Here is a 26,944-nt window from a genome sequence, read left to right on the forward strand (position 1 = left end):
AAAATGTCAGTCTCAACATGTAAGACATTGTATGTAATATTTTCAATTCAGAGTCTGATTTAAAATAAGTATTATGGACACTTGAACTTGCACTCCGCAGAATATGGAAACACTCTCATGAAGTGGTAAGGAGGGAAGGTGGTTGTCTGTTACTCTACATCAACCAAAGCCCAATGTTGGTCACATGAGAGGAAGCACCTTGGACAAAGGAATGTTATAACTACAGTTTTGGCTGGAGTTTTAGAACAGAATGGGAACAGCCCAGAATAGTCTGCTCTTCTGAATTTATGATGAGGGTCCAATGGAAGCAATTGCTTGGAACAAACATCCGTTTAATTTAATTCTTCCCTCAGCAAAGGAGAGGATTACAAGCACATAGGCTAAAAATACAAGAGCAAGCACAAAGGGTGTATGGAGGGAAAGTCTGAACTCTGCAATCCCAGCTAAATGCACACGCACCAGGAGAAACGCTCTGCCAGCATAATTTGCCTGGACAAATACAGTTTCCTCTGAAACATGCTGGGAACCTGCTGCCTTCATTTCCAAAAGATCTGCAGATAAAACCAAGTCTTGCTCCTGTTACTTTGTCCCTTTTCCCAGGTAGCAGCAGCTGAGTATATGACCTATGTAGAGGCAAGGAGAACACGCCAGAGTCTGTAAGGCTACAAGGTCAGTGCAGCAACCGCTTTGGTTGTGACGTTCAGTACTGCAGAGGAAACAACCGGAATGTCTCTGGGAACTCTCTGAAAGGGAGGGATGTTGGGTCTTTCCAATGTGTCCAGGATGCCTGTGAGAAAAGTAACAACTCTGGTCAATATTAAGCCTTGGGTGTACCTGCATCAGCATTCGTCATATTTTCATTTCATATTATTTCGATCTCTTGCTGTCTCAGCACTATTCTTTGCATATATGTGCACTGCTTCCCCCGGGTGTTATTTTTCTCAATAAATGCCAAAAATGCATAATTAGCGCAGCATGCTAGTGGAGGGGTGGGGGCTTGAGATGCAACTGTGAAGTAGCCAGGTTCAAGACGCATGAAAGAGCTGAGCATTTCATTTTTGACTGCAGACAAAATTAGAAAGGTATTTAGATACACAGGCACAATGGGCACAATTTCACCCTGCCCAGCAAAGGCTGGGATAATGAAGGAGGCTGAAAGGTTGGACTAAGCAAGACTTCAACTAGTTTAGACCAAGGGCACAAAAATGTGCACCTTTTTAGCGGGGTACAGGATTGGTTTTGAGAAAAGAGTGCAAATTGTGACAGATGGGTTGTATCACCTTCTTTCACAACTATCATCAGCAGTCTTGCAAAAAGTTGCCAGTGTAGGTGCATTCTCAAAATGAAGCAGTCTTCTGCCCAAGCAATGTCAGTGTTAAGTAGCACAATCAACTGCTGCTCTATCTCAGACATCTCAAGGACCCAAGGTTGGCTTATATTATAGTGCGGGGTGTGTGTGTGTGTGTGTGTGTGTGAGGGGGGGGGAGAGAGAGGGAGACAGAATGAGAAAATGAGTTTCTTATTAGAACAATTAGAACTGGCGTGTGTGCATTCACCACTCCTGACATTTTTCCTATACAGAAGTTAAAGCGGTGTAGGAAAAGCACTGTGTGAAATGGCCCAAAGAGGGATCAGGGTTGAGAATGTATCATTCTGACATCACACAGGAAACAGAAGTGGTGGCTTAAAAAGCCTACAAAATCCTTTAGGCAATGTTCTTAAAGGTCATGCCTAGCTTTGAAACCTTTGTTCCAACAAGGTAAAAAACAGAGCAACTGGAAGTGTGTTCCTCCAGAACCAAAACCTCACTGCCCTCCATTCCTTCTCTTACCTTCTACAACCTTGTGATAAGCAAAGTGCAGATAAAGGAGGAAGAGCATGTGCAGGGCAGCAAGCGCTCCACACAAAATGAGTCGCTGGGTATGTCCCACCGTGCGTGACACCAACACAGCAACCTAGGAAAGAGAAGAACCCAGATCTTAAGGTTTATAGACTGGTAGAAAAACAAAAGCACAAATGCATGAGGGCAACAGAACTATCAGTTCCTAGGATGACTTTTTGTACTAGCTAAAAAAGTACTAGGTGTGTGGATGAATACATGATGGGCCTTTTCAGCATTTCACTCCCTTCTTTAAATGTCAGATTTCCAGCTGTACCAGAGGCTATAGTCATGTATCCAAGTACCATCAGAGTTTGGGTATTTACATTAGATTTCATGAATAACATGCCAAGCTGAGGAAACTGGTATTGCCTGCCAGTGGCAGTAGAGGAAATACTGCATGAAATTAGTGGAGGCCTTTGGGAATCCACACTTGTCACCAAACAAGAGTCAAGTCAGCTGTGATGGAAGCTGCAGATCCTCAGTTTCAGAACAGAATGTCTTCCTGATCCTCTGTAACCAACAGCCTAAGCAGAGCCAGACTTCAGCTTTAAATTCAGAGAGCATTTCCTCCACCATATGCCATCACTGTCATTCCTACAGCTGATGTTCTATACTGTACAGGGATTCAGAGATGTATCTTTTGACTGACAATTAAAATAATAATATAGATAATATAGTTTAATGCTGTTCATCAACTCCAACATGCTTGGCATGACAGATGATGTGTTAACTCTGAAGGAAACAAAAAGGGCTTTCAGTGGCTGATGCAATGTATTATACTATTTGCAAGAGTTTAAGTAAGATTGTTTACCTGGAGTGGACACATATAATCTATCAGACTCTAATAGAAAAAGGGATAGGGAAAGAAGAAGAAAATAAGCAAATTCAGGTACTAATTCTTGTATATACTTTTTGAACCACTCCCAGAACCTTATCTGCACAGAGGCTCTGTCTGACTGTTGTTACTTACCATTCGTAATGTGGAGAGGCCACCAATCCCCAACCAGAAGATATAAAAAAGGGAATGAAAGTGGATATTGTAGGTGACAAAGAGGGTGATGCAATGCCCAAAAAGTCCGTAACCCTGAAAAGAAGGAAGCACGTGAAGGCATGTGAAAACTCCCAGACGTAAATATATTCCTACTGCTCGTTCTTCCTGACACAGCCCAATGCTCTGGTAGCTGCAGATCAATAAGCTGCAGCTGAATGTCAAAATTATGCCTGACTACTACAGCCATAGAAGAATGTCAGGTTATGCTCCAGGTGTGTCTAGCTAAATTAAGTTTTAATCACCTCCCAGACTTGCAGAGGTGAATTAATTTCTGTTGGAAGCTAACAAAAATAGCCTAATTTCACTAACATCTTCCCCGTCTAATATGACCTATCAAATTTTAAAAGTACCCCACTGCTACTCTAGGGTACATTCATAGCAACTTCAAGAAAGAGAAAGAGCTGCTCAACTACATAGTGCAGATACAAAGCCAATTAGTCATGAAGGATGCTCACAGTCCTATCTTTTAGATTTGCTTTCCCCAACCTGGTGCCCTCCAAATGTGTTGCACTCCAACTTCCATCATCCCCAGCCAGTATGGCTTTAGATTCTTCCAGAGACACTAGTTGGCTGGAGTGCTTATTCTTACTTACCAGTAGTGATAACATTTGGACCATGGTGATCTGAGCATTGCACAAGTATGCCAGGAAGTAGATGAAGGAGGAGACGCCTATCCAGTAACCAAAGCAGGTGCCAATTGCTGTACCCATCAGTGTGCCTTCTCTCTGTAGAAAAGAGCAATAAAACACTACAGCAGGGGTGGGCAACCATAATCTGGTGGGGGGCAGGATGAGCCCCACTCAGCTCTCTGCAGACTGTATGTCAGAGGTGTAGCCACACCCCAATATTGAAAGGGACAGGGCCATGGTCCCTGATATTTGGTTCTCAATGGCCGGATCAGAAGGATCACCCTGCTCATGTGGCCACTGGGAACCAGCTTCACCTGCCCTGTGCCTTCTCCCATAGGACCAGGGCAGGTGAAACTGCCGCACCCCCAATCTCCTTGTTATTTCTGATTTGTGGTTAGAAATAACAAGGGATTCCCCTGCACATCACTTGCCCTCCACTGGGAGGGGGTGTGGCGCACAGGGAAATCCCCTTGTTATCTTCAGTCACAGAGATAACAAGGGGATTCTCTCCCCCGCCTCCTCTCCAAGCCCCTGGTAGCCTCCAGGCCAGGGGGTAGGGCCCATGGAGGAGCTCAAGCCGCTGCAGGATGGATGGGCTGCCTCTGTGGGCTGGATCAGGCCTGTGGGTTGAAGACTGCCCTTCTCTGCACTAGAGGAACACACTATACAAACTCAAAATGGGGCTATCAAGCAGTATCTGCTACAGATATTCTACTGCAGTCAAGTCTGCAGTAGGCATTACATGTACTACCAAACAGAGCTCTCCCTCTCCACGGAGTGTCCATGAGACTTGAACACCCCTGGATAGAAAGTTTACAAGCTAAATAGAACTCTGGCTAGTTACTTGTCAGGAAAGAAAGTTCCCCTGCTTACAATGATGGTATCTGATGTCTTCATTCCATGCAGCAAGATGGCCACCAGTGTGAAGACTAGCATGAGGGGACCGTAAAGCTCACCGGCTATCTTCTATAAAAGAGGAAAGGTACAGTAGTCTCTGATCAGTGTTCTGGGAAGTCAACTGTATCAATCAATTAGAAAATGTGGCCCAAAGGCTCATTCATACTCTTAGGCCATTCATTGTGGAGGAATTGCAGGAGTAAAAGAACTAGCAACGGAAACCAATTATGCTATTTTATAAGTAGCAAGTATTATCGATCCCTTTCCAGCAAATGGCTCTGAGCCTGTTCGGCTGGTGTGAAGTGCAATACGAAAACCCATGGTGTGCAGACATAAATGAAAGCGTTTACTTTCACACATTATGTTCATGGAGCTTGAAATTTGGACTCTTAAGATCTCCAATCATGCCTTAAGCACTAACCTGCCAGACTAAAGGCAGGCCAGCTACTCTCTGACGTCAAAGCACCTGAGCCAAAGGCAGTCAATAGTGGCCTTGACTTTTCTGCCAGCCCAAGCCCATTGTGACATCAGAGCAGATCAGCCAATGGCATCAAGAGAGGCGGACCAAAGCACAGAAGACAGAGGAGAAAGAGAAAGTGAGAAGGGGAGTGCAGGACTGTTCAGACATTTGAACAATACTCAACAGTCATTGTACTGGTACGGCTGGGCTCTTTGCTAAATAATACAAACTATGAACTGATGAAAGGGAGAGAAACTCTATGGTAGTGAAGCAAAGCAATGATAAAAGTACTGTCCCACTACATTTGGAATGCAGAAGGAATCCTTCTTTACCCAACTAATTCATCATCAGGAAAATACTATTGTATTTTGATGAAACACAGTACCACACTAACTTTATAGGGGGAGGAAATGAGGCATAACATAACCCTACAAGTACATCTACTTGGAGTTCAGAAGCTCCCTTCTCCTTGGACACTCCCAGCTCTGAAATATTAAACCAAAACTTCAATCTACTGTCTAGTACACAAGCTCACCTGGGGAAAATTAATCATCTTCATAGGTATCATGGATTCCAGCAACCTGAATGAGAACAAAATGTTCAGGAGAGTGTTAATAGCTATGAACAAGGAATCAAAAATCTTAGATAACCATTCCATTAAAAAATCATCTGTGGGTCTGTCCAGACCAAAAAGCAGGGTATAAAATAAATCGATACAACCTTATGCAAAATCTGATGCTATAGAATCAGAACCTTGATCACGGAAGGCTACATTTCTCATTACAAAACCCAAACACAGCTCTGCTAAACTGGACGTAGAACTTTGGGGCAGTGAACTGGGGGGTGGGGGGAGAAGAAGGGCATGTAACTCAATCCTAATCTTGTCTATACTGGTATATTGTCCAGAGCAGAATTTCTTACTGTTCTCCTATGGTCAGCAGAGTAGTCATGGAGGTTACAGGTGTCAGAAAAGGAGCCTAACAGCAGTTTGTGCCTCTCAATCATCAGTACTGTGACAACAGATTAATGAAATTCTGATTTACACTCACTGGACAGGACACATAAAGCTAAGGAGTCTGCTGAACTGAAACTCCATAGCCCTGTTTTGCTCATGCAATAGCATCAAAAGTTTGAAAATGAAACAGCTTGGCATGATCTGTTTGAGGAATGAAACTACAGCTAGGAAAATCTGTCATTACCTTTTCACAGTTGCCTGCAAGCAAACAGAAAAGCAGTGTGTGACATGTCCTTATAAACTGAGCGCTGTTCATGGGAATAAACAGCTTTTTATTCTTATTAATAATCAAAATATGTTGGGTGGCAAAGCCAATTTCTAAAATGGATTGCACCTCTGCTATAAACATAGCTTCCTTTGCAAAAGGTAGCCTTATGAAAGTCACTTCATAGACAAGGAAAAGCTGGAGAAATGAATGGGAGGAACAACCTGCCAAGTCTGCTTACCTGTTCCGAACTTGGTTTGGCTCAACATCAAAGTAGGGCCTGAGGATATCAATATTGGCATAAAGACTGAAGGCCTTTGAGGCTTGTCTTTTTCCTGCCTGCCACATCTAGAAAAGAGAGAGGGAGGGAGAGATTAATCAAACCGAGTGCTCCTTTCTCACTGCAGCAGAAAGACTAGTTTATTACAGTGGATCTAGAGCTTTTGCACAAGGATTAGCATTCATCACACCTTTTAGGGTAGAGTGGACCAGATCGGTGATCTTTGTAGTTGGGCACTGGAAGGTTTTGCTGCTATTAAAAAGTCCAGACAATAGCTTGGAATTGGTGGCAGACTACTATCTCTGCAAGTAAATACTTCTTGTCAGTGTAGAGGGCTGAGTCTCACTGGTAATTTCTTGCTCAGCATCCCCAGGCAGAAATACTTAAGGTGCCTATTGCAAGATCATGCATGTAGAAGAGGATGCTACTACTCTAGCTTTAGTTTCTCCAATCTAAAAGAGGAACATGGAGGCTATTTTTTTCTATGTGTGAGTTAACTTTACTTCTGAAGACAAAAAAGAACTAAAACCGATTCTGAGCAATGGACTTTTGTAAACCCAATAGTGTCCGCACTGACTCTGTGTCTGGCATCCCATGGCTCACATAGGTTCTAAAGACTATAAGTTGTCCATCTAAGAAAGCCATGCCCATAGGAGCCAGGACTACACTATGGAGCTTAGAAGGATCAATCCATTGTCCCCAGGACATTACAATCAGTCAGAAGCATGCAGGAACCAGCTGACTCCTGGCCACAGAACTTGGTCAAATCAGAGAAGCAACAACAAGCCAAAGATATCTCTGCTTACCTGGTCAGCTACTTGCCGTCCCAACTGCCCCTTAAAACCCTTCATCCCCAAGAACTCTCCATCTTCTTCATCTGCAGCAGCTGCTTCTGCATCCACCTCTTCTTCTTCCTTCATGCGTTGGTGCATCTCACCCATATCTTCAAAGCTGGAGCCAGATGTGTCATCCATGTTTTCCATGTCAATTACAGCAGAGCCCCCACCCTGCACAATGTGAAAATATACATGCAGTTGAAGATTGGGCACCAATCATTTCCCCTTACCCAGAGATGCAGCCCAACCAAGAAGGCTGAACGAAATCCCTTTTACATTGGGCTGCACAACCTTTTGGGTCCCCCACACGTGATGCTGGTTTGGGGGCTACATATGTGCTCCCAGTGGTCCTGAGGAAGACTGTGCTTTTCTCACTGCTAGCAGCAGTGGGGAAAGAGCAACCTGTATGACGAAACTGATGGGAGTAGTGGTCAGGAGGGATGCAGTTAAGGCCTTAGAGGTCCACATGCAGCCTCCAGGGCATGGGTTGTGCACTCCTGTTTTACCAGAACCTTCCCTGTGAGAAAAGGCACAGACGTTCACAAGAATTAGAGTAAGTACAATTCCTGATTATGTCTTCACATTCAGTTATGCAACTGATAATGACCACTCTGGAAAATGTAAGTCAGGAGTCTCCAACCCATTTGGGCCGGTGGGTACATTTGGAATTCTGAGTGTGTATTGTGGGTACTCTCACAAAATGGCTGCCATGGAGCCTGGGCCATTTATAGAATGGCAGTCATGATGGGCGTGACCAGTCACAAAATACCCATTTCCAAGATGGCAAACTAGTGAGGCTAAAAGAAAAGTGACTTGCCTGAGAACCTAAGTACAAGGCCAAAGCAGGGTGAGATCTCACACAACCCAAGCAAGACACTCCCAAAACACACATACACAAGCCAGGCAAAGTACACGATACAACCCCCCCAAACCCAGGAAAACCCACACACAGACAAAACACCAAAAGAAGCAAGTTAACATGCCCCCTCCCCGAGACAAGACACCAAAAGAAACAAACTAACCCCACCTCCAAAGGACACACACAGGCAAAGCACCTCCCCTTGCTCCCCACAAACCTGTCTACCCCCACCCCAGGATGCTTGCTACCACTGCTAGCTTACTCTTTTCGTTTTGCTGGCCAGCTGGGCACCCTTCAAAATAAAGCACTGGACTGCAGCCACTCACCATTTTTATTTTCTAAGAATGCCTCTGGGACCCATGTGGGTCCCAGAGGCATGCTTGGAAATAAAGATGGTGCTAGATGCCTGCCTCCCAGTTAAAAAACAGAAATGTAACAATCTTTTAAAAAAATCAAAACAGGATGGGCAGGGAGTTTGGCAGGTACCAAGGAGGGTCTCTCTGGGCACACTGGTGACCATGGCCCCACGCTGGAGACTCCAAGAGTACCCCTTCCTATATGGTACATTCTCACAATCTCATTGAGTGACCTTGATCTCCAAAGATAGCTAGAAGCTACCACTGAACATTATGAAGAAAGGTGGTACTTATAAATGTGAGAGTCATATAAATATAGAAAGAATTGGGGCACTCCTCCCAGGACCTCCAAACAGCTCGTACAAAATGCACTGGCAACCATTTAGGTGCAAAACCAACACACACAGCCCACCCAAACTATCAGATCGCGCTGCAACAGACTGGAGAGAAGACTGAAACAAGTTAGCCACAGCCTTGGTGTGGTTATCCATGCTCTGGGAACCTCCAGACTAGATAACTACAATGGGTCATATATGGGTCTGCCTTTGAAGATGACCTGGAAACTGAAGTTAGTATAGAATACAGCTGTGAGGTTACTAACTGGGATGGGGCACTGGGAACATATCCTGCCAGTGCTATATAAGCCTCACTGGCTCCTGGTCTTTTCTGAGCCCAGTTCAAAGCACTGATGCTTACTTTTAAAGCCCTTTGTGGCTTGATACTTGGGCCTATGAAGGAACCTCCCCTCAACCTGCCCATACACTTAGATAACCTATGGGCGGGGTGGGCAGAAGGTACATCTCTAGGAGTTTGGGACTTCAACTTCTAGAAGCCCTTGCCAGCATTGACAATGGTCAGGAATGCTGGGAGTTGAAGTCCAAAATACCTGGATATCGACTTTCTATTCACCCCTGGCCTATGTGAACCCTCCTCCAGGTGCCCTTAAAATTTGAGGTGAGGTGGCTGGTACCAAGGACAGCAGCAGGCACAAAAGCCCAAAGCAAGCCACCAGCCTTTGACCTCAAGATGCCTGATCACAAGATGCTGCTTGCTATCCATGCTGCTGAAGATTTCTTTAACCCTGGGTTTTATGCTGCTTTATGCTTTTGCCGTTTTAAATTTGTTTTGTATTTTTGTTTTACTGAAATAATGTAAACCACACTGGATGTATTATCTACTGAGGAGTGGGACATAAATGCGTCAAAGTAAACAACAAAATGCAGCACAAGAGACCATACCAGGGGCCGGGGACTTTAGGCATTAACCCTAAAACAAGAAAAATTGGTAAATTGGAGCTCTTCAGCCATAAACTAGCATCCATTTGTAAAGTCAGCAAGAAAGATAAAACTGCTGCTCCTCTGTTCAGAAAGGCTCCTTTTCTTCTCTCTCTCTCTCGCTTTTATATTGCTCTTTGTGGAAGAGTTCTACTTCTCTTAATTTAATAAGAGCAGACAGTGTGGTAGGGAAATCCACAGCATATTGAACAATAGTTTGTTACATTTAGAAAAGCCATTATCATAAGAGTTGAAATGGAATAGCTCATCATTTCTCACTTGAACTCATTCAAGTGTGAAACCATTCACGAAAAGAGGCTGGAGTCCAGCAAGTTGTACGCAAAAAGGCTACATTTGCACAGGCTCTTTCTTTTGTGCAATTCTCTTAAAATACATTTTTTCCCCTCTTGCTGATTCTAGTTTGCTTAGATTTTAAGAATGGCAGGAACTAACAATGCTGCATAACTGCTTCTTACAGTTACTCCTACAGCTTATTTTCTTTAGGAGTTCAGGGCAGTTAACTTGGCAGTTAACCCATTTTACCCTCACACCAACCCAATGAGGTAGGTGGGGCTGATTGTGATCAGCCCAAAAGGTCACCCAGGGATCTTAATAACTGAGTGGGAATTTGAACTCAAGTCTCCTTAGTATAGGTCCAATGCTCTATTGACCACACAGCTTTGTAGTTGTGTATGTATGCTGTACAGACCAAGGAACAAAAATTACATAAGCCAGACATTTAAGATTATTTTACAGCATAGACACAAACATTTAGAGTGAAGGTCCATGGATAGTTCCATGAGCATGTTGAGTTTATTTATTTATTTCATTTTTATACCGCCCAATACCTGAAGCTCTCTGGGCGGTTCACAAAATTCAAACCACACAACCACAGAAAATACAATATAAAACGTAATAGATTAAAAATACAGAATAAAAATACAACCAGAGTAAAACCTAGCAGCAGTGCAGATATTTAAAATTCAATAGCAGATTTAAGACAGCAGAGCTAAAAAAACCTGGAAAGCTGAAATGCCTAGGAAAATAAAAAGGTCTTCACCTGGTACCAGAAAGAGTACAACGTAGGTGCCAGGCAAACCTGTCTAGGGAGTTCATTCCACAACTGAGGTGCCACAGCAGAAAATGGCTTTTTCCTGGTAGCCACCTGCCTTACCACTTTTGGCAGGGGCTCCTGAAGAAGGGCCCCTGAAGATGATCTTAGGGTCTGGAAAGGTGCATATGAGAGGAGACGATCCTTCAGATAACCTGAAGGGTTATCTTTAAGCCTGTGCACTTATTGAAGGCGAAGACTTATGCATGTTTAGGCAGAAAACAAAGCCCTATAGCTTGCTGGGGAATGCTTTATTTTACTGGAAATAAAGATGGTGCTGGAGCCAGCACCTTGCAGCATGCCTGCCTCCCAGTTAAAAAACAAATGTAACAATCTTTTTAAAAAATCAAAACAGGATGTACAGGGAGTTTGGCAGGTACCAAGGAGGGTCTCTCTGGGCACACTGGTGACCATGGCCCCACGCTGGAGACTCCAAAAGTACCCCTTCCTATATGGTACATTCTCACAATCTCACTGAGTGACCTTAAGTGACCATAAGGGAACTATGAACCTGATCCTTTAGGGGGAGTGCAACCCCCTCCACAACAGGTTGAACATCACCTAGTTGGGCAGACAAACCACCCACTAATAGTACCTCCATCTTGTCTGGATTGAGTCTCAGTTTATTGGCTCTCCTCCAGTCCTTTACTGTACCCAGGCACTGATTCAGAACAGCCACTGCCTCACCTGGATTTGATGAAAAAGAGAGGTAGAGCTGGGTATCATCCACACATTGATGACACCTCAGCCCACACCTCAAATGACCTCCCCCGGTGGTTTCATGTAGATGTTAAACAGCATGGAGGATAAAACAGAGCCCTGTGGAACCCCATAGCATAGTTGCCAAGAGCAATAATCCTCCAGCACCAACTTCTGGAGTTGGCCATCCAAGTAGGAGCAGAACCACTGCAATGCAGTGCCTCCAATTCCCAACCCAGACAACCTATCCAGAAGGATACCATTGTCAATGGTATTGAAAGCTGCTGAGAGGTCTAGGAAAATCAACAGGGTTGCACTTCCTCTCTCCCGGCAGATGTCATCCCACAGGGCGACCAAGGTAGTTTCCGTTATTAAAATCTGCAGGAGAGGCCCTTTTAAGGGCATTATTACCTGCAGAGGTCCATTTGTTAGGCACACATGAAGTGCTTTCTCGTGTTGCCCAAAGTATGGAATGTGTTCTCTCAGGAATTACAATTGGCCCCCCTCTCTTGGCTTTTAGAAAGGGAGTGAAGACATCTTTTTAATTTATCGCACAATCCTATAGGCTGCGCCCTCACTGCTTGGAAGCTTCTGAGATTCCTGTGCCCTCCTGGGCTGCATCCAGCAGGATGGAAGGGGTGGCAGAAATGATCTTTGCCTCCCTGACCTCCAATCTCCATTAGTTACAGGCTTTTCAGCCCCATCTAGCGAGGATGCTTTGGAGGGGGAGAGAAGGAGGCTGGAGGAAGCTCAGGATAAATCCTATTCTGGCCTCTCCCCTCCCCGCCCACCGGAATGCCCCCTTTCCTCCTTCCTCGAGGTTGAATTTCCAACCTTGGAGAGGCAGCCAGTGTGGTTCTCTCTGTACCAGCTGTGAGGGGGCAGGGGTTGGATCTTCAACTCCTCCTTCTGAGGTTGGAGCCTGCCTCCAACCTTAGAAGGGGTTTTCCAAGCCACCCTATTGTCCCTGGGTAGTCTGGTTTACTACTTTGAATAGTAGTATGATTTACTACTTTTAATGTTCTTGTTTTGTATTGTTTTAAATTGTTGTGCACTGCCTTGATGGCTTTTTAGCAAATAAGGCAATGTATGTTAAATAAATAATGCTTAAATGCTTGATTTTAAAATCACACTCTCTTGCTTATGCTATAAGCTGCTCTGGCTTAAAGATACTACTTTTACCTGCCTACCTCACATATTATGCCTGCACTACTTTCCAGACATGATCACTACCACTGCTACTTCACACAATCACTACCATGGCTACTTCTACTTCACATCAGTAGATGCCTGGAAGCAAATAGTCCATCAGTGTGTTGGGTCATCAAATTGTTAGTAACAAGTGATGGAGCAAGAGATGTTACTTCTGAATCAGAGCGGAGCAGCTATGTGTGGACCTCAAAGTAAATATCAATAATGATCTCTTTGTAAAACCTTTAGGAATTGCTGGCAAAACAGCAGCCTTGCATACCCAGGGTAGTAGTCCATATATTTCTACAAGGACTGCAACTGTATTTAGCAGAGTGATAGATACTCTGTTGGATAGAAAATACTTTTCAACAGCAGGATGCTTGCCCCCTATAGAGACAGAGGAACAAATTTCATAAAAGTAGGGTATGCAACTGGTGTGTCTCTCTTGTAAAGTCATGATTATAGCTGAAAGTGTATGAAATAGAATGTGCAAGGTCAACAGAAATGGAAGGTAAGAGATCTGTACAAGGCCTGGTTGGACAGGCAGAAAGCACTGCAAGGAGCACGTGGAGCTGTTTCTTCTGGTGGCTTGGTTTAAAATTACAGGAAGTTTGGCAAAGAAAAAAACACTGAAAAACAAGGTAACCTGGGGATTTGGGTAGAAATAACTCATATTTCATTAGGCCACCAAAAATTAATCCAATTACAGGTGAACAAATTCTATATATGTATCAATGTAGCTGTCCAATTTTATTTTAAAATTGGTGAATAATACAACTGCAGAGTAGACAAGAGATATAGGCAGTCTTTTTTCAGTGGCATAGAAAATCTGAAATCCTCAATAAAAGGTGCTGGCTATATGGGTCTGAACCTGGCACAGGCACCATTATAAGCCAGTGAGCCCATCAGCTGTTCTCATGCCCAGTTTTCCATACTAGCAGCAGCAGGTGTGCTTTATCAGTCATTTGCGTAAGGAGAAAGCCAAGGCAGCATCTCCCTTCTCTACAAAGAGTGCCTGTGTCCTCAGTAACTATCATGCTGTATGTAATTATCTTTATAACCAGGGCAATTCTTTTTTGCTGTATGCCATGGAAAGAGCAGCCATTGCTGAGAAGATTAAACTCTATTACTGTACATTCTAACAAAGCACTAACTCAAATTCAAGTTTTATTTTATTTTTTATTGAAGTTTTAAAGGATGTTACAAGGATAAAAATTTCTGGGATAGCTAAATTAAGTATTAAATCACAGCCTTATGAAGTTTTCATAATTCCAGCTAAATACCAGCACCACCTGGAGGCACCTGTTAACAAAATTAAGGATTATGCAAGTGCTGCTGGTTTTTCTGATATAAAAACCATAATAAATCTGATGTCTGGAAACAGGAACTAAAGTTCATCCCTTTAGTCCAGGGCTAGGGAACTTGGGGCCCTCCAGATGTTGCAACTTCCATCACCTATAAACATGGGCCATGCTGGCTGGGGCTGATGGGAGTTGTAGCCCAACAACATCTGGAGGGCCAGTTTCCCCAGCCATGCCTTAGTCTGACGCCTATTACCACAGTAATCTGTCTCTGGCACCTCTCCCTCCCAGAAGTATATTTTGTATGGATATGGTACAATATTTTTTTTAAAAAACAGTCCCACACATAATAATAATTAAATGTTTGGGGGCCTCCAATATAGTGACCCTGATGTGATGGATTCTCCTCTGAACTCCAGCGGGTTTACAGGCGAGCAACGTACCTCTTAGCACACTGACTGACAGCCACCGAGTCCAATGGGGCTTACTCCCAGCTAAATCGGCTCCTCGCTACAGCTTCCCCCACTCCTAGTAGTAAACAGGTAAATTTCTTCCCCGACTTTAAAAAAGCAGGCTGTTGTATTGCTGATGCATTAACCAGGGGGTGGGGAACGTCGGGCCCTCCAGGGGGACTGCAACTCCCACCAGCCCTAACGAGCACAGCCAAGGGTGGAGGGTGATGGGAGTTGTAGTTCAACATCTGGAGGGCCACACGTCCTCCATCCCTTACTCCGAACCAGTGATGTCGCGAATGGTACCAAACGTGGCAGTTACTCCGGGTTATTTACTCAGGAAGAGGGCATCCCAATTCGGAGCGTACAGCTGGCCCCTGAAGGCCTGGGTCTCCCCGCCCCCATACCTGCATGTTGTCCTCGAATGCTCCCCACTCCGCTGCCGCCGTCGCAGCTCCACCCCTCGCTCCTCCGGCTCCTGGGACTGCGGTTACCCCGGGGCCGGACATTTTCCCACCACCAGCTGCGGAGGAGCAAGCGCCCCCCGCCTTTCCTGCCCGCCACTAGCGGAGGACGGAGGAAACCAGGGCCCGACAGTAAATGGAGGGAGAAGGACCCGGATGTACCAGAGCCAAGGCAACCCCACTCAGTAGGTATGGGCTACCCCGACGAGCGGAGGACGTGGAGACTCAGGAGTTCTCGCGACGTTTCATGACTTTCGGCCTGGCTACAGCGCCATCTTGGTTGCTCCAGGCCAGAAAGTCTAAGCCGGGATATACCAAGCAGCAGGCTGTGAAAGACAAACAGGGAAGGGCAGGGATAGCCCAAGACGCGGTATACTAGCTTAAGATGTATACTTAGTCGGGAGCAATAGGACAACCCGACACAAAAGACGTTCTTGTCAGAGCGCCACGCACAACATGGCAGGCGAAAGCGACCAACGTCCTTTTTTTACGTCTAGGCAGGTATTTGTGCCATAGGAAGCTGTATATCACGTGATAGACGGCGCGCGCCCCCCCCAATTCCTACTGCGCTTGCGCTGTGGGGAGAGGTGGGTGCGGGCTGCGTTTTCGAAGCGCGGTAGCTGAAAGATGGCGGCGCCCGGTGGCGTGGAAGAGATGCGGAGCCGGGTGGTGCTGGGCGAGTTTGGGGTCCGCAACGTAAGTGAGCGAACGGATGGGAGAGCAACGTCCGGTCACGAAGTGGGGCTTGCTGACAGTTTGAGTGGGGTGAGATAGACAGATAAGGGATGTGTCTATGTGAGTGAGAGTCAGCGAAGTCGACCCTTACTGCAATTCACGCGTGCCTGTGCACTTACTGAAGGCGCAGACTTATGCATGTTTAGGCAGAAAACAAAGCCCTATAGCTTGCTGGGGAATGCTGGGGGTTGTAGGACTTTTTGCTGTCTAAACATGGATAGGATTGCGCCGTTAAAGGTCTGTATCATAAGAAACTAAGAAGAACCATGCTGGATGAGACTAAAGGTCCATCTGGTCCAGCATTCTGTTTACACTGTGGCCAACCAGCTGCCCATGGGAAACCCACAAGCAAGACATGAGTGCAACAGCACCATCCTGTCCATGTTCCCCAGCAGCTGGTGTATATAGGCTTACTGCCTCTGATACTGGAGGTAGTATATCCTGACTTCCCATCCAGCAGAGGTCCAAGGCAAATTATATAAGAACTTTAAATCCAGTGCAGAAGCCAGAGTAAATTGCCATAGTAGTACAGGAAACCACCAGTCGATACCTGATGAGCTAAATAGGTGATGCAGCTCTATTTTAAGAAGATTCATGTTAGAGATGCAATGTTATTAAAGTGAACCCTTCTGTCCGTTTTGTCAAGGTAACTTAAATTTGAACATTGCTACATACCATGCTGTGTTATACAGAATCAGACCGTTGGTCTAGCTAACTCTGTATCCCCTACATCAGGGGTGCACAACAGTTTAAATTCTGAGGGCTACATGTGACACTGGCTCAGGAGTTAGGGGCCGCATATATGTGCATGCATACACCCCCTCTTTCCACCCCCTCCCCCAGTGATCCTGGTACAGATTGCACTTTCCTTGCTAGTAGCAGCAGGAAAAGACCTATCTGTATGAGGATTTCTGGGAGAAGAAGTGGCAAGTACAGGTGACTGGGAAATCACTGGGGATCAGGGCCCCCATCAGGGCTGCAATAAAGGCCTTGGGTAGGTGCAGGTTGTGCACCCCACTCTACATGTAGTGACAGTGGCTCTTCAGGCTGTCAGGCAGGGTTATTTCCGATCACTGTCTGGGGATTGAACCTGGGACTTTCTGCATGCGAAACATCTGCTCTACCACTGAGCTACAACTTCTTCTCCTCCCTTCTCCAGGTCCACACAACAGACTTTCCTGGGAATTACTCTGGATATGATGATGCCTGGGATAAGAAGAAGTTTGAAAAGGTGAGAAGTTTGGGTGCTTAGGGAAATGGGTTGGAGCACTTCTTCTTGAGGCCATAGGCTGGTTGCTTTCTTTGGGCTTTTGTGCCTGCCTCAGACCTTGGTAACAACCAGCAGGTTTATAGAATGACCTGTCTTCCTTGGTGTCACTGTCTTATCGGTGGCTTTGTTCAGGCAGTGAGACTTTTCAGGCACCTGTAATCTTAGAAGTGCTGTACCTACAGTGGGGACTGGACTGAGCCTTCTGCTCCCTGCATAAGATGCACACATTAGGTTACCATGCAGAATTTGGTGGTGGCCTGAACATCTGGGATTTTTCTCCATGATAGACTGATCAAACACACTCTTGGTTGTATTAGTCACATCTTATGCCTTGCCGGTTAAGGCATTTTAAGCTGATTATAGAATCATGCCTACAGACTATGCCTGTTACTGTCTCTGACTTTTCCTATCCCCCCACAGAATTTCAGAGTAGACGTGATCCACATGGATGAAAGCACTCTGGAATTTGACATGGTGGGGATTGACGCGGCCATTGCCAATGCTTTCCGACGCATCTTGCTTGCCGAGGTATCAATTTGTCTAGCTCAGTGAGTAATAAGGCACTTCCTAGATATTCCTCTGGATTGTGATTTTATTGCCCAGGTTTGGTTACTAATACTTTTTAGAAGTACAAGTAGGCCAACATAGAATAGGCAAAAAATGTGTTTCAAATTTCCCTCAAAAGTATACAGAAATATGTAGAGAAGGCTAGTCAAAAGCTCTAATACAGAGGAGAAGTTGAGATGCAAGGCCTTGAGAACTATTCATTGAAAGTTTTTTTAGGATTTAGAAAAGTTTTGGTTATGCAGCGAGCATTACAAAGTTTTAAAAATACTTCTCAGAGGATGAGAACAGTTGTTCATAAATTTAAGATGCCATTGGGATTTAGAAAAAGTCTTGTCTAAAATGGCATGTTTGGTGCTATACTATAAGGTCCGTACTGGAGAGATAATGTATAAAGGTCAGATTCTTTGATTGTGTTTTATGAGAAGATGTGGTGATAGCCATGAGCAGAAATGGCTTTTGAAAAAATGATTAGAAACAGTCCCAGTGGATGATGTTGATGAAGAATGATTGGCTACAATAGCTGAATGAAACCTCCATATTCATAGGCAGTATAAGTCTTTGCCCCAGCAGCTGCTATTAACAGTGGAGGAAGAGTGGTTGTGTCTGTGCCCTGGTTGTGAGCTTTTCACAGGCACCTGGCTAGTCACAGTTAAGAACGGACTACTGGACTAGATGGGCTCTTTGCTAGATGCAGCAAGGGCCATCTTGAGATGTTAAGCCTAAGTAATGTTTTGCTAATGGAGGTGCACGCAAGCCTCTGTTCCAGCATCCTCATCTATATACTGAACAAGATCTCCCACTTATGTTTTCATGGGGCTTGGCTGCATCACAGGTGGTACATAGGAAAGGTGGCTGTGCCCCATAAATATTCACATGAACTCTTACTGGATGTAGAGTTAAAAACGAAGATATACTGGGTTGGATCCAAATTAAGTCATACTTAGAGTAGACCCATTGAAATCAGGGGGACTTAAATTAGTCATGATTTCAGTTGGTCTGTTCTAATTATGACTAAGTCTGGATCCAACCTCCTGTGTGGATCTGTAGATGATCTGCATGTGCAAAGTGCTGTGGATAAGCTATTCTGTCCTCCTGGACTGGCTGTCGACATGTGGCCTTAGGCACAGGAGATCTCTGAGAGAGCTGTTTAATTCTGTAGATGGAGTTGCCTGCACACTGCTTTTGTGTGAGGAAGCACCTCTGGACCAGGACCAAGGACTGCAGAACCTGGCCTCACATTAAAGAGTAGGGGGATTTGTTTAAATAGCATTGTATCTCTAATATAAGAAATTATATTAGATGCATCACAAATGAGTTCTAGCTATAAATATGGTCCTACACTTATTTTTCAAATGTCAGATGAGTATGTTTTTGACAAAATTGGTTTAGGAAGCCCCTGGCCCTGTGGATCTGGGCAGTGGAGGCTGGTGGCTCCGATGTCAGTGGGGCAGTGAATCCACTCTGGGTTTCAGTCAGAACTCTAAAGGAGCCATTGCACCTTGGATAGCTCCTTTAGAGTTCTGACTGAAACCCGGAACAGTTTCACTGCCCCACTGACATCAGAACCACCAGTCTCCACTGGATATAGGTATATCTGTTAAAATAATGTGCAAGAACCGCGTAATCTTGGATGACTAACCACTGCCGTTCAAGCCTTTTGAAGCTGCTTACATTCAGACACTACTGTGAGTATTTTGACTGCATTAGCTTAAGGTAGTTAGAGAGTGCAAAGCTTGATCTTTCAAGCATTTAACTGTAAAGTTTAAGTAAAATCTTTTAAGATCATGAGATTAATTATAATTTCTAAGAAATTGGACTTTTCTCTTTTGGCTATCAAACCTCTGCAACAGCCTTTCCCAACCTGGTGCCCTCTAGAAGTTTGGGACTACAGTGCCCAGCATTCCTGACCATTGGCCATGCTGGCTGGGGCTGATGGAAGCTGAAGTCCAAAACATTTGGAGGGCACCAGGTTGGGGAAGGCTGCTCTGGGACATGTACGGTAGTTACATGTTTCAAGCCCTGATAAGGTTGAACAGGCAAACTAGAAACAAGTCTTGTCTAGTTGAGTTGATAGGTCATGCAAGACTGTCTGGGGCCAACACAATGGATTTTTGGTTAGGATCGTCTTAAGATATGGCATGAATGAATAGGGCTAAACCTTCAGAATCCAAAAATAGGGCTGAAATAATGTATGTGGCTGCTTATTGAGGACAAGTGCCCTGAGAGACTATATGACCTGAAGATCTCTTTGTGATGAGTTTTTTCTCTTGTCAAGGTGCCAACCATGGCCATAGAGAAGGTTTTTGTGTACAATAACACCTCCATTGTGCAGGATGAAATCCTGGCCCATCGCTTGGGGCTGATCCCTATCTGTGCCGATCCTCGTCTCTTTGAATACAAGAGCGAAGGTGAGATGGTGTAGAAGGCATTTGTGGGGGAAAGACGCTGGATAGACATTACATGATAGAGATGATGTGGGGAAGCGTCAGTCTGTTCTTCCTTTCCTTTTGCAGAAGATGAATGTGATGAAATTAACACCCTGCAATTCCAGTTGAAAATAAAGTGTAGCAGGAACCCTCAGGCGGCTAGGGAATCATCTGACCCTAATGAACTCTACACCAACCATAAAGGTAACATGACTGCTTTGGAGTTAAAGCTTCTTCTGTGTGTCCAACCCTACTTCTATTTATCATGACAGAGACTCATATTCCAAAAGTCCACTCAGTCTTCTGCTCCTGTAGGCCTGACCTGAAGACTCCAGAGTCCAACTTCTCCATGTTAATTGCTTATGCCTTCCCTCCCATAATACCCTTGCTTCCTTTCCTTGGTTGGCTGGGGACAGATGAGTCAGAGTTTATTCAAATGTCTGCCCAGTTACAGGCTCAACTATTTTTATGGCCATCTCTTGTCACAGTTTACAGCAAGCACATGGAATGGGTGCCACTGGGGTCCCAGGCCGACAACATGAATGCCAACTTCCGTCCTGTACACGATGACATCCTCATTGCCCAGCTGCGTCCTGGCCAGGAGATTGATGTACTTATGCACTGTGTAAAGGGCATCGGTGAGTCCGTTGGTGTGCTGGGATAAAGTTGGCACTCTTAACTTTTTAGAAATGAGGGGCAAGGGAACACTGGGATTTCAAGGTACCTCTGGTATTTGCTCCAAAATGCCAGGCCTCAGGGAGCTAAGGGGCAGTTTTACTAAGATCCTTTTAACCAGAAGATAGCATGCCTCTGGTTTGATTGAATGGATATTCTCTGTTGTTATACTTCCTCAACAGGTTCAGTTCTGTTGTGGGAGGCTATGTAAGCCTGAAACTTTCTATAACGCTTGATACATCTAATGAAGTGGGCAATTGTTCATGAAAACTTATGCCAAAATAAATGTACTGTTAAGCTGCCACAACACCCTTTGTTGTTTTGGCTGCTATAAGACTAATATGACTACCCCCTAGACATTATTTTGAAGGGTAAAACCCCTTTGGGCAGCCCAGAAGATAAATCCTGGGGCCTAGGTTATTTCCTGTGATAACAAGAGTACAGCTCTTCCTCCCCCACTGTTACCCATTCGACCTTCAAATAGTTGTATGTGCTTTGAAGGGAAATGGCTAGTGCTTTTTCTACCCTTAGATGCTAACCAGTCTTGCTGCCAGCTAGAGGGGCCAGGTAGAAATTGCATCCTTTTAAGTTTTGAATTCTAAGTGACTCGATCTAATAAACCCTTTGTTAATGTGCCTATGGATTTAAACCCTCTGCCTAAACCCTCTGCTATGCCATACGCTACTGACAAATGGCTACGGAGTATTAATGGCCCATTTTGGGTAGTTCAACTTATTCTAATTATTAACTAGGGACTGGCTAGTTAATAATGAACCCTGTTTAGTTCCAGGTTTCTCTCACTGCCCCTTGCACCCCCACCCCATTTGTTGTTTAGTTTTTATTAATTTGTTTCTTAAAAAAACTTTCTTTAGGTAAAGATCATGCAAAGTTTTCTCCAGTGGCCACAGCCAGCTACCGGCTATTGCCAGAGATCACTCTACTGCAGCCTATTGAAGGGGAAGCAGCTGAGAGGCTTAAGAAGTGCTTTTCTTCTGGAGTTATTGAGATCCAGGACATTAAAGGTATTTTGTATCTCCTTCTCTTAAACTATAAAAAAAAAATCACAGGTGTTATTTATTGAGACGCACAACCATTACAGCCAACATTGCCTCTGTACTAGCAGTCCATGTAAATGTGTTTGTCCTTCTGTGGTCTCATTTCTGACCTATAGCCTCTCCTTACCTGTTGGACTATGGCTTGTAGAAATAGAAGAGTTGGGTCTCTATAATTCCCTGTCCTGTTCTCCTTGCTGGTTGCGCAATAATTTAGGGTGCTTTCCCTATCTGGTCATCAAAAGGTCAGGAGGATACTTAATCTTAGCTTGTGAAAACCATCTTGAGACCTGGTTGGTCCCTAAAATACTAGGACTATGCAAATTAAGCAAATATACATAGGATCAGACCACAATTAGCCTTTGACCAGATTGGCAAAGTTTTCATGAGCTCACTGGTAAATGGACAAATGCTACTTTGGCACTACAAGATGGGCATCCAGGAAATTCTCTGGACCTGCTTCTCATGAGGAGATATGTTATATATTTGGATGCAACGCTGACTGGAAAAGGATCATAATTCAGAAGTAGGTAGGGAAGAAACAGAAAGTAATGCGTCTATGCCTGTTTTGGCTTTTAAATGTTGGTCTCTTTCTCTAGGGAAGAAAGTGGCAAGAGTAGCTAATGCTCGATTGGACACATTTAGTAGAGAAATCTTTTGTCATGATGACTTGAAAAACCTTGTGCGCTTGGCTCGAGTGCGAGATCACTACATCTGTGAGTAGCCCTTCAGATGCTTCAATTGCTGGCCCTCTCTGTGACCTCTTACTACACAGTCACTGGGCAGATGCTTGTGTAGTATTGGAAGTGTCATGAGTCAAAGGACCTCAAGTAGTTCTCCATGCTTTTATGCTAGTTCTGTATAAAAGCTGTTCTACTCTAAATGTATATATCTTTTACTATGAAACTAAATGATCTTTGGAGATCATTTTAGTTGATCTAGTCCCAAAGTACAATCTTTAAACCAACCTCTCAGTCATGCTTAGAAATCCACAAACCATAGCGTTAAGCGGGGTAAGGATGATTGTTTGGCAGCATGGTACACTTCCAAAAGCATAAGCAGAATTCCTCAACTTGGTGCCCCCCAGATATTTTGAACTATAACTCCCATTATTCCTGACCATCAGCCATGCTGGCTGAGGCTGATGGGAATTGCAATCCAAAACATTTGGACAGCCCCAGGTTGGGGAAGTCTTCCCTAAGGACTTGGAAAAAGAGCAGAATTGTTTCTCGACTCCAGAGCGGAAGTTAAAACATTGTGAATGCTTGGGGATATTAACAGGGCTGAGATCACACACATTGCTTTATTGGTGCGAATGAGGAATTATTTTGCCATATTGTCTTGGCAGGAAGATGTTTTGGGGGGGTTAGTAATAGCCAAGGCTACCTAGGATCTCATACTAGTCTGTCTTTCTCCAGTTTCTGTGGAGTCAACAGGTATCTTGCCTCCAGATGTGTTGGTGAGTGAAGCAATCAAGGTATTAATGGGGAAATGTCAGCATTTCTTAGAGGAGCTGAAGTCCATCCAGAAGTAGTGAGTGGAAGAACGCAAAAGTTCAGCACAAGGGTCTACTTAGTTGTGATCTCTGCAGCTGTGTTTTGAGAAGAATGGCTTCAAGCAAGTGTACATCAGCTGGCAAGGAGATAACTACCTCTGAAATATGTGGAACTGGAGCTGGTTGCTGGGTACTTTCCTACCGTCTTGGCACTGATCTAAGATACAGCTGAAATGCAGAGATGTAATGCAATGCCACTGTGAAGACCAAAATGTACTGATGGGGTTGAGGAAAACTTTAGCCCTTGACAAATATCTCAGAAAAGGATTAAAGTACTGTGTAAACACATGAATGTGTAGGTGGCTAGTAATAAATTGCAAGACTTTCTATGTCGCCCTCCTAAGCTTGCTCTGAGGCCTGTTTCAGAGAGCTGTTACAGACCCATCTCTTAGCAGAATCACCAGGCACACAGCCCTTTAACATTAGTCTTTTGGCAGTGTGCACTGAACTAGATATCAGGATGCCACACAATAAAAGTCTAATGCTAATGCCTATGATCCCTCTACCATTCCAACAGGGGTTTGCTTTTTGGCGCCTACGTATTAAAAAAGCTGAAGATATTTCATGTTCCTTAAGGGGTATAGCTTTTTTTCTTCAAGGGAGGGCAGAGGGCATATTAAATTGTGCATGTTCATGTCTGCTTCCTTCTCTTCTGTATTCTCTTCTTAAAGTGTGTAAAGTTATTTCAGTATTTTAAATGTGTGTGCTTAGTATGGAAGCTTACAGAATTCCTGCTTCATGGTTGTGTTTGCACATTTGACACCAATCTGTTGGTAATTCCCTGCTCAGTTACTGTTTTCAGATTTCACACAGATCATGATGTATGTGCAGATTCCTGTAGCTTTTCAGTTCTTCCTGTTTAGTAATCTTGCCAGAAAAAAACTACTGATGAGCACAATTGCACAGTAATATGACATCTTGAGTTAAAACAGAAGTCTGTCATACTTTTCTTTGTCCGCCCTTTCCTCCCCCACCCCTTACTTACAGCTTAAATTCCCTCTCCATGAAAATACTATGACACTCTTGCAGGAAGTGAATTCTATATTCAGCATAACTGTGCAAGTTGGGCCACTTTGGTATATTTTTTCTTCTGGACTTTGAAGTAGTGTGTTCATTGATAATGTTCTTTAAATAGATTCATTTTTAAAAAGTTGCTTTTAAGTACTTGGAGACCAGTCTCCTTTATTAAGAACTCAAACGGAGATTTGTACTGGCTTTGTGTCTCTTTCCTACCCCATTCCCCTCTGCCAGGCTTCCTATATCAGAAAATTTATTTTAGCAGACAAAGCCTGTTTACTCATTTCTGTGTTTAATCTCTCATTCATGCAAAGGGAAATTCAAAAGCAAAATGGTTCACAGAAATGCTAGCTTGTAACCTAACAAAATTGTTTAAACAAGTGAGATGGATCGTGTTCTGTGCAAGAAAAATACGTAACTTGTTTCTGAAGACTATCTTTACAAAAAGGTTGCAAATACTTTGGTTCTAACATGTAGCCTTTTGAGGCCTCTAATGACTATGGAAAGTAGAAGGCACAGGACTTCATTATGCTATTTTAAAATGCAAATGAATAGGTTTGATAACTAGGTGTGCACTGTAATTAGTTTAAGCTTTGATCTTCAACCCAAATTCAGATAATAGTCTCAGATTATATTTCACAAAGGACATTACCTTTGAAGATTAGGCTGAATAGCTTTTGAGCTTTCCAACTCCCTTCTAATTTTAGAACCTTTGACCCAGAAAACCAACGTTTCTGCAGAGCAGCAGCATTGACCATTGAATTCAAGCATGTTATGAAGGGCTGTCTCAATGAGATTTGATACTGAGTCAGAATAAAAATCAAGAACATGAACATATGTATAAAACTGAAAGACCTTTACTGACATTCAGAGGTGTATCACAATTGATTTGAAGACTTCTTCAGATACAACATCCCTACAAAACCCCCTCAAAATTATTTTAAATGTTTCTAGCATGGCCACAGAAAGTTAAAAATATAATCAAGACACAATAAATACAGTTAGGCTAGACTCCAAAGTTATTTATCAGGGGACTTCTGTTTTAATAGACGTTACATGGAGATCAAGACTACAGGGAAAACAGTATAGAAGTCAGAGTGGAGTCAGGCTATTAGTGAAGACCTGAACACCATGTTAGGGCCTGCTTTCCTCCACGTCACTAGTTCTGTGCACTGCAAAGCCACATAAAACATACCGCTCTTTAGTTAAACATTCTTTTGCATCTCCAGTCAAACTACTACAGCAGATAAGCAAAGAGCTTCTAATTAGCACAGAAAGACTGATTTCAGATTCAAACTTTTAAGATCTGGCAGTTTTAAGCCAAGAATCCTATACTACACATGCAAACCCAAAATTACTGTAAGGCCTGCTTTGGAGGCATTTTGTACCATCATCAGGCACTGCAGAGAATAATCAGAACTCTGCTGCTGTACTCCTAGAGTACAGCAGCATTTCAGCCTAGCTAAGTATTTTAGACCAGCAGAAAGTAGCCCTGGACCAATATCTCAAATATTCAGGCTTCTGACAGTTAAGGCCAGATTTGGAGCTACAATACCTGTTTTGATAGTATTTCTAGGGCACAGGAGGAGACATTATTTCACTTTAAGCTTCCAGAGGCATGGCTGAGCCAAGCTAACAACAAAGGAAGCTTTTTACCAGTTCCTGAATGTTCCTTGGTTTGGTGGGGTATGTGGCCAAGTGCTATTTCTCAAGAGAAGCACACTTTCTCAATGTCGGTGGAGACGAGGAGGATGCAGCAACACTCAGTGTGCAGACTGTGTTGCTTCAGGAAACCTGGGCCTTTCCAAAAGGGAAGCAGAAGGAGTCCTCTGTTAGTGTCATATTGAGGCAGCCCACAGTGCAGGTATCCTGTTTGAAGGGTGACAAACATAATGGGGATCTGGTAGCATGCTCTCTTCACTGGGAAAGCGCTGTATGCATGAGTGAAGGCTAGTTCCTAAATAACTTGCCCGTTGATAGTTGAGGGTGAATGGCCAGGCTCTTTCCCAAGGAAAACCAATTGTGCAATAAAGCTGCAAGTGGAGCTGGGAAAACCAGGCAGGTTATGTTTAGTATACTGGCTTGAGTTTGTAGTTCACATCCCATCTCCCAAGCAGAAAGAGGATGAGGCCAGTGAGAGCTGTATCCAGGCTCAGGGAAGGAGGAGGCAAAGTAAATAAATGGCTACTGTGAAAGAACACAGAATACAGAGGGAGAACAGGGTAGTGGAAGTATCCTGCACTTATGGCTCAAAGAGTACGGCAAGGGTTCCGTCTTCACTGTTATCCAATGCATCTGCTTCTAGGGATGCTTTCACCTTCTTGAAAAGAGATGGGAGGTTTCTGATATGAACTTCCTTCCTGAATTGCTCTCCTAGGGGCTTCTGTAAGGAACAAAACAAGAACTCTTGATTGGGTAATACAGCGCACAAGTATTCCAATGTAATAGCATCTGATGAAATTGTAGAATGCTGATAGGACCCACTATCATTGTGGGAGACCACCTCCTTGTTGCTGTGCTCCAGGTTGCTCAGGATGTGGCAAAGCTAATATAGGTGGCAAAGCCACTTCAAGTGACCCTTAAGGCAATTTAAACCTAGCCATCATTCTTCCTCCAGCTGTGCTGAAACAAGCACAAAATGCCATCTTCTCCAACAACTTAGCAGGGAGCAAAGAAACTACTAAC

General features: G+C 44.0%; 3 protein-coding genes across 8 annotated transcripts in view; 1 reads left to right on the plus strand and 2 right to left on the minus strand.

Moving 5' to 3' along the window:
• Positions 1 to 315: 315 nt before the first annotated feature.
• On the minus strand, positions 316 to 15,155 carry YIPF3 (Yip1 domain family member 3). Of its 2 annotated transcripts, XM_084828441.1 has the most exons (10): positions 14,906 to 15,155; positions 7,226 to 7,426; positions 6,381 to 6,487; positions 5,455 to 5,500; positions 4,436 to 4,528; positions 3,527 to 3,658; positions 2,853 to 2,966; positions 2,694 to 2,723; positions 1,832 to 1,955; positions 316 to 787 (listed from the first exon to the last, which is right to left on the minus strand). In XM_084828441.1, the coding sequence occupies exons 1-10, from the start codon at positions 15,005 to 15,007 to the stop codon at positions 663 to 665; spliced, it is 1,074 nt and encodes a 357-aa protein (XP_084684567.1). In that variant the 5' UTR covers positions 15,008 to 15,155; the 3' UTR covers positions 316 to 662. The 2 variants fall into 2 exon arrangements, with proteins under 2 accessions (XP_084684567.1, XP_084684568.1); XM_084828442.1 differs by lacking the exon at positions 2,694 to 2,723.
• POLR1C (RNA polymerase I and III subunit C) lies at positions 15,014 to 25,101 on the plus strand. Of its 3 annotated transcripts, none has more exons than XM_084828445.1 (9): positions 15,014 to 15,151; positions 16,857 to 16,928; positions 17,388 to 17,495; positions 19,810 to 19,942; positions 20,048 to 20,164; positions 20,449 to 20,598; positions 21,508 to 21,657; positions 22,287 to 22,403; positions 23,106 to 25,095. In XM_084828445.1, the coding sequence occupies exons 3-9, from the start codon at positions 17,412 to 17,414 to the stop codon at positions 23,219 to 23,221; spliced, it is 867 nt and encodes a 288-aa protein (XP_084684571.1). In that variant the 5' UTR covers positions 15,014 to 15,151; positions 16,857 to 16,928; positions 17,388 to 17,411; the 3' UTR covers positions 23,222 to 25,095. The 3 variants fall into 3 exon arrangements, with proteins under 3 accessions (XP_084684571.1, XP_084684569.1, XP_084684570.1); XM_084828443.1 differs by lacking the exon at positions 15,014 to 15,151 and adding an exon at positions 15,552 to 15,658 and having other exon boundaries at positions 23,106 to 25,101; XM_084828444.1 differs by lacking the exon at positions 15,014 to 15,151 and adding an exon at positions 15,552 to 15,658 and having other exon boundaries at positions 19,867 to 19,942.
• Positions 25,101 to 26,944, minus strand: part of XPO5 (exportin 5) — a 63,303-nt gene continuing 61,459 nt past the window's right edge. For all 3 annotated transcript variants that reach the window (XR_014786849.1, XM_084828432.1, XM_084828433.1), the window contains one exon: positions 25,101 to 26,642. Coding sequence is in view for 2 of the 3 variants with exons in the window: in XM_084828432.1 (XP_084684558.1) it covers positions 26,502 to 26,642 (141 nt within the window). In the remaining variant the exon portion in view is untranslated. The remainder of the gene's footprint in view (positions 26,643 to 26,944) is intronic.

The sequence above is a fragment of the Heloderma suspectum genome, chromosome 1 (genome assembly GCF_057233095.1).
Source record: "Heloderma suspectum isolate Gila_16-S chromosome 1, 16-S_ref, whole genome shotgun sequence".
In the NCBI taxonomy this organism is placed as follows: Eukaryota; Metazoa; Chordata; class Lepidosauria; order Squamata; family Helodermatidae; genus Heloderma; species Heloderma suspectum.

Excerpts from the sequence above, each read along its gene's own strand:
- POLR1C (XM_084828443.1), top strand. The coding sequence starts at position 15,590 with ATGGCGGCGCCCGGTGGCGTGGAAGAGATGCGGAGCCGGGTGGTGCTG. Across the intron at positions 16,929-17,387 it reads ATAAGAAGAAGTTTGAAAAG|AATTTCAGAGTAGACGTGAT; the intron begins GTGAGAAGTTTG and ends ATCCCCCCACAG. Across the intron at positions 22,404-23,105 it reads AGTGCGAGATCACTACATCT|TTTCTGTGGAGTCAACAGGT; the intron begins GTGAGTAGCCCT and ends GTCTTTCTCCAG.
- YIPF3 (XM_084828441.1), bottom strand. The coding sequence starts at position 15,007 with ATGTCCGGCCCCGGGGTAACCGCAGTCCCAGGAGCCGGAGGAGCGAGG. Across the intron at positions 7,427-14,905 it reads CATTCGAGGACAACATGCAG|GGTGGGGGCTCTGCTGTAAT; the intron begins GTATGGGGGCGG and ends CACATTGTGCAG. Across the intron at positions 3,659-4,435 it reads AGACATCAGATACCATCATT|AGAGAAGGCACACTGATGGG; the intron begins GTAAGCAGGGGA and ends TCTTTTCTACAG.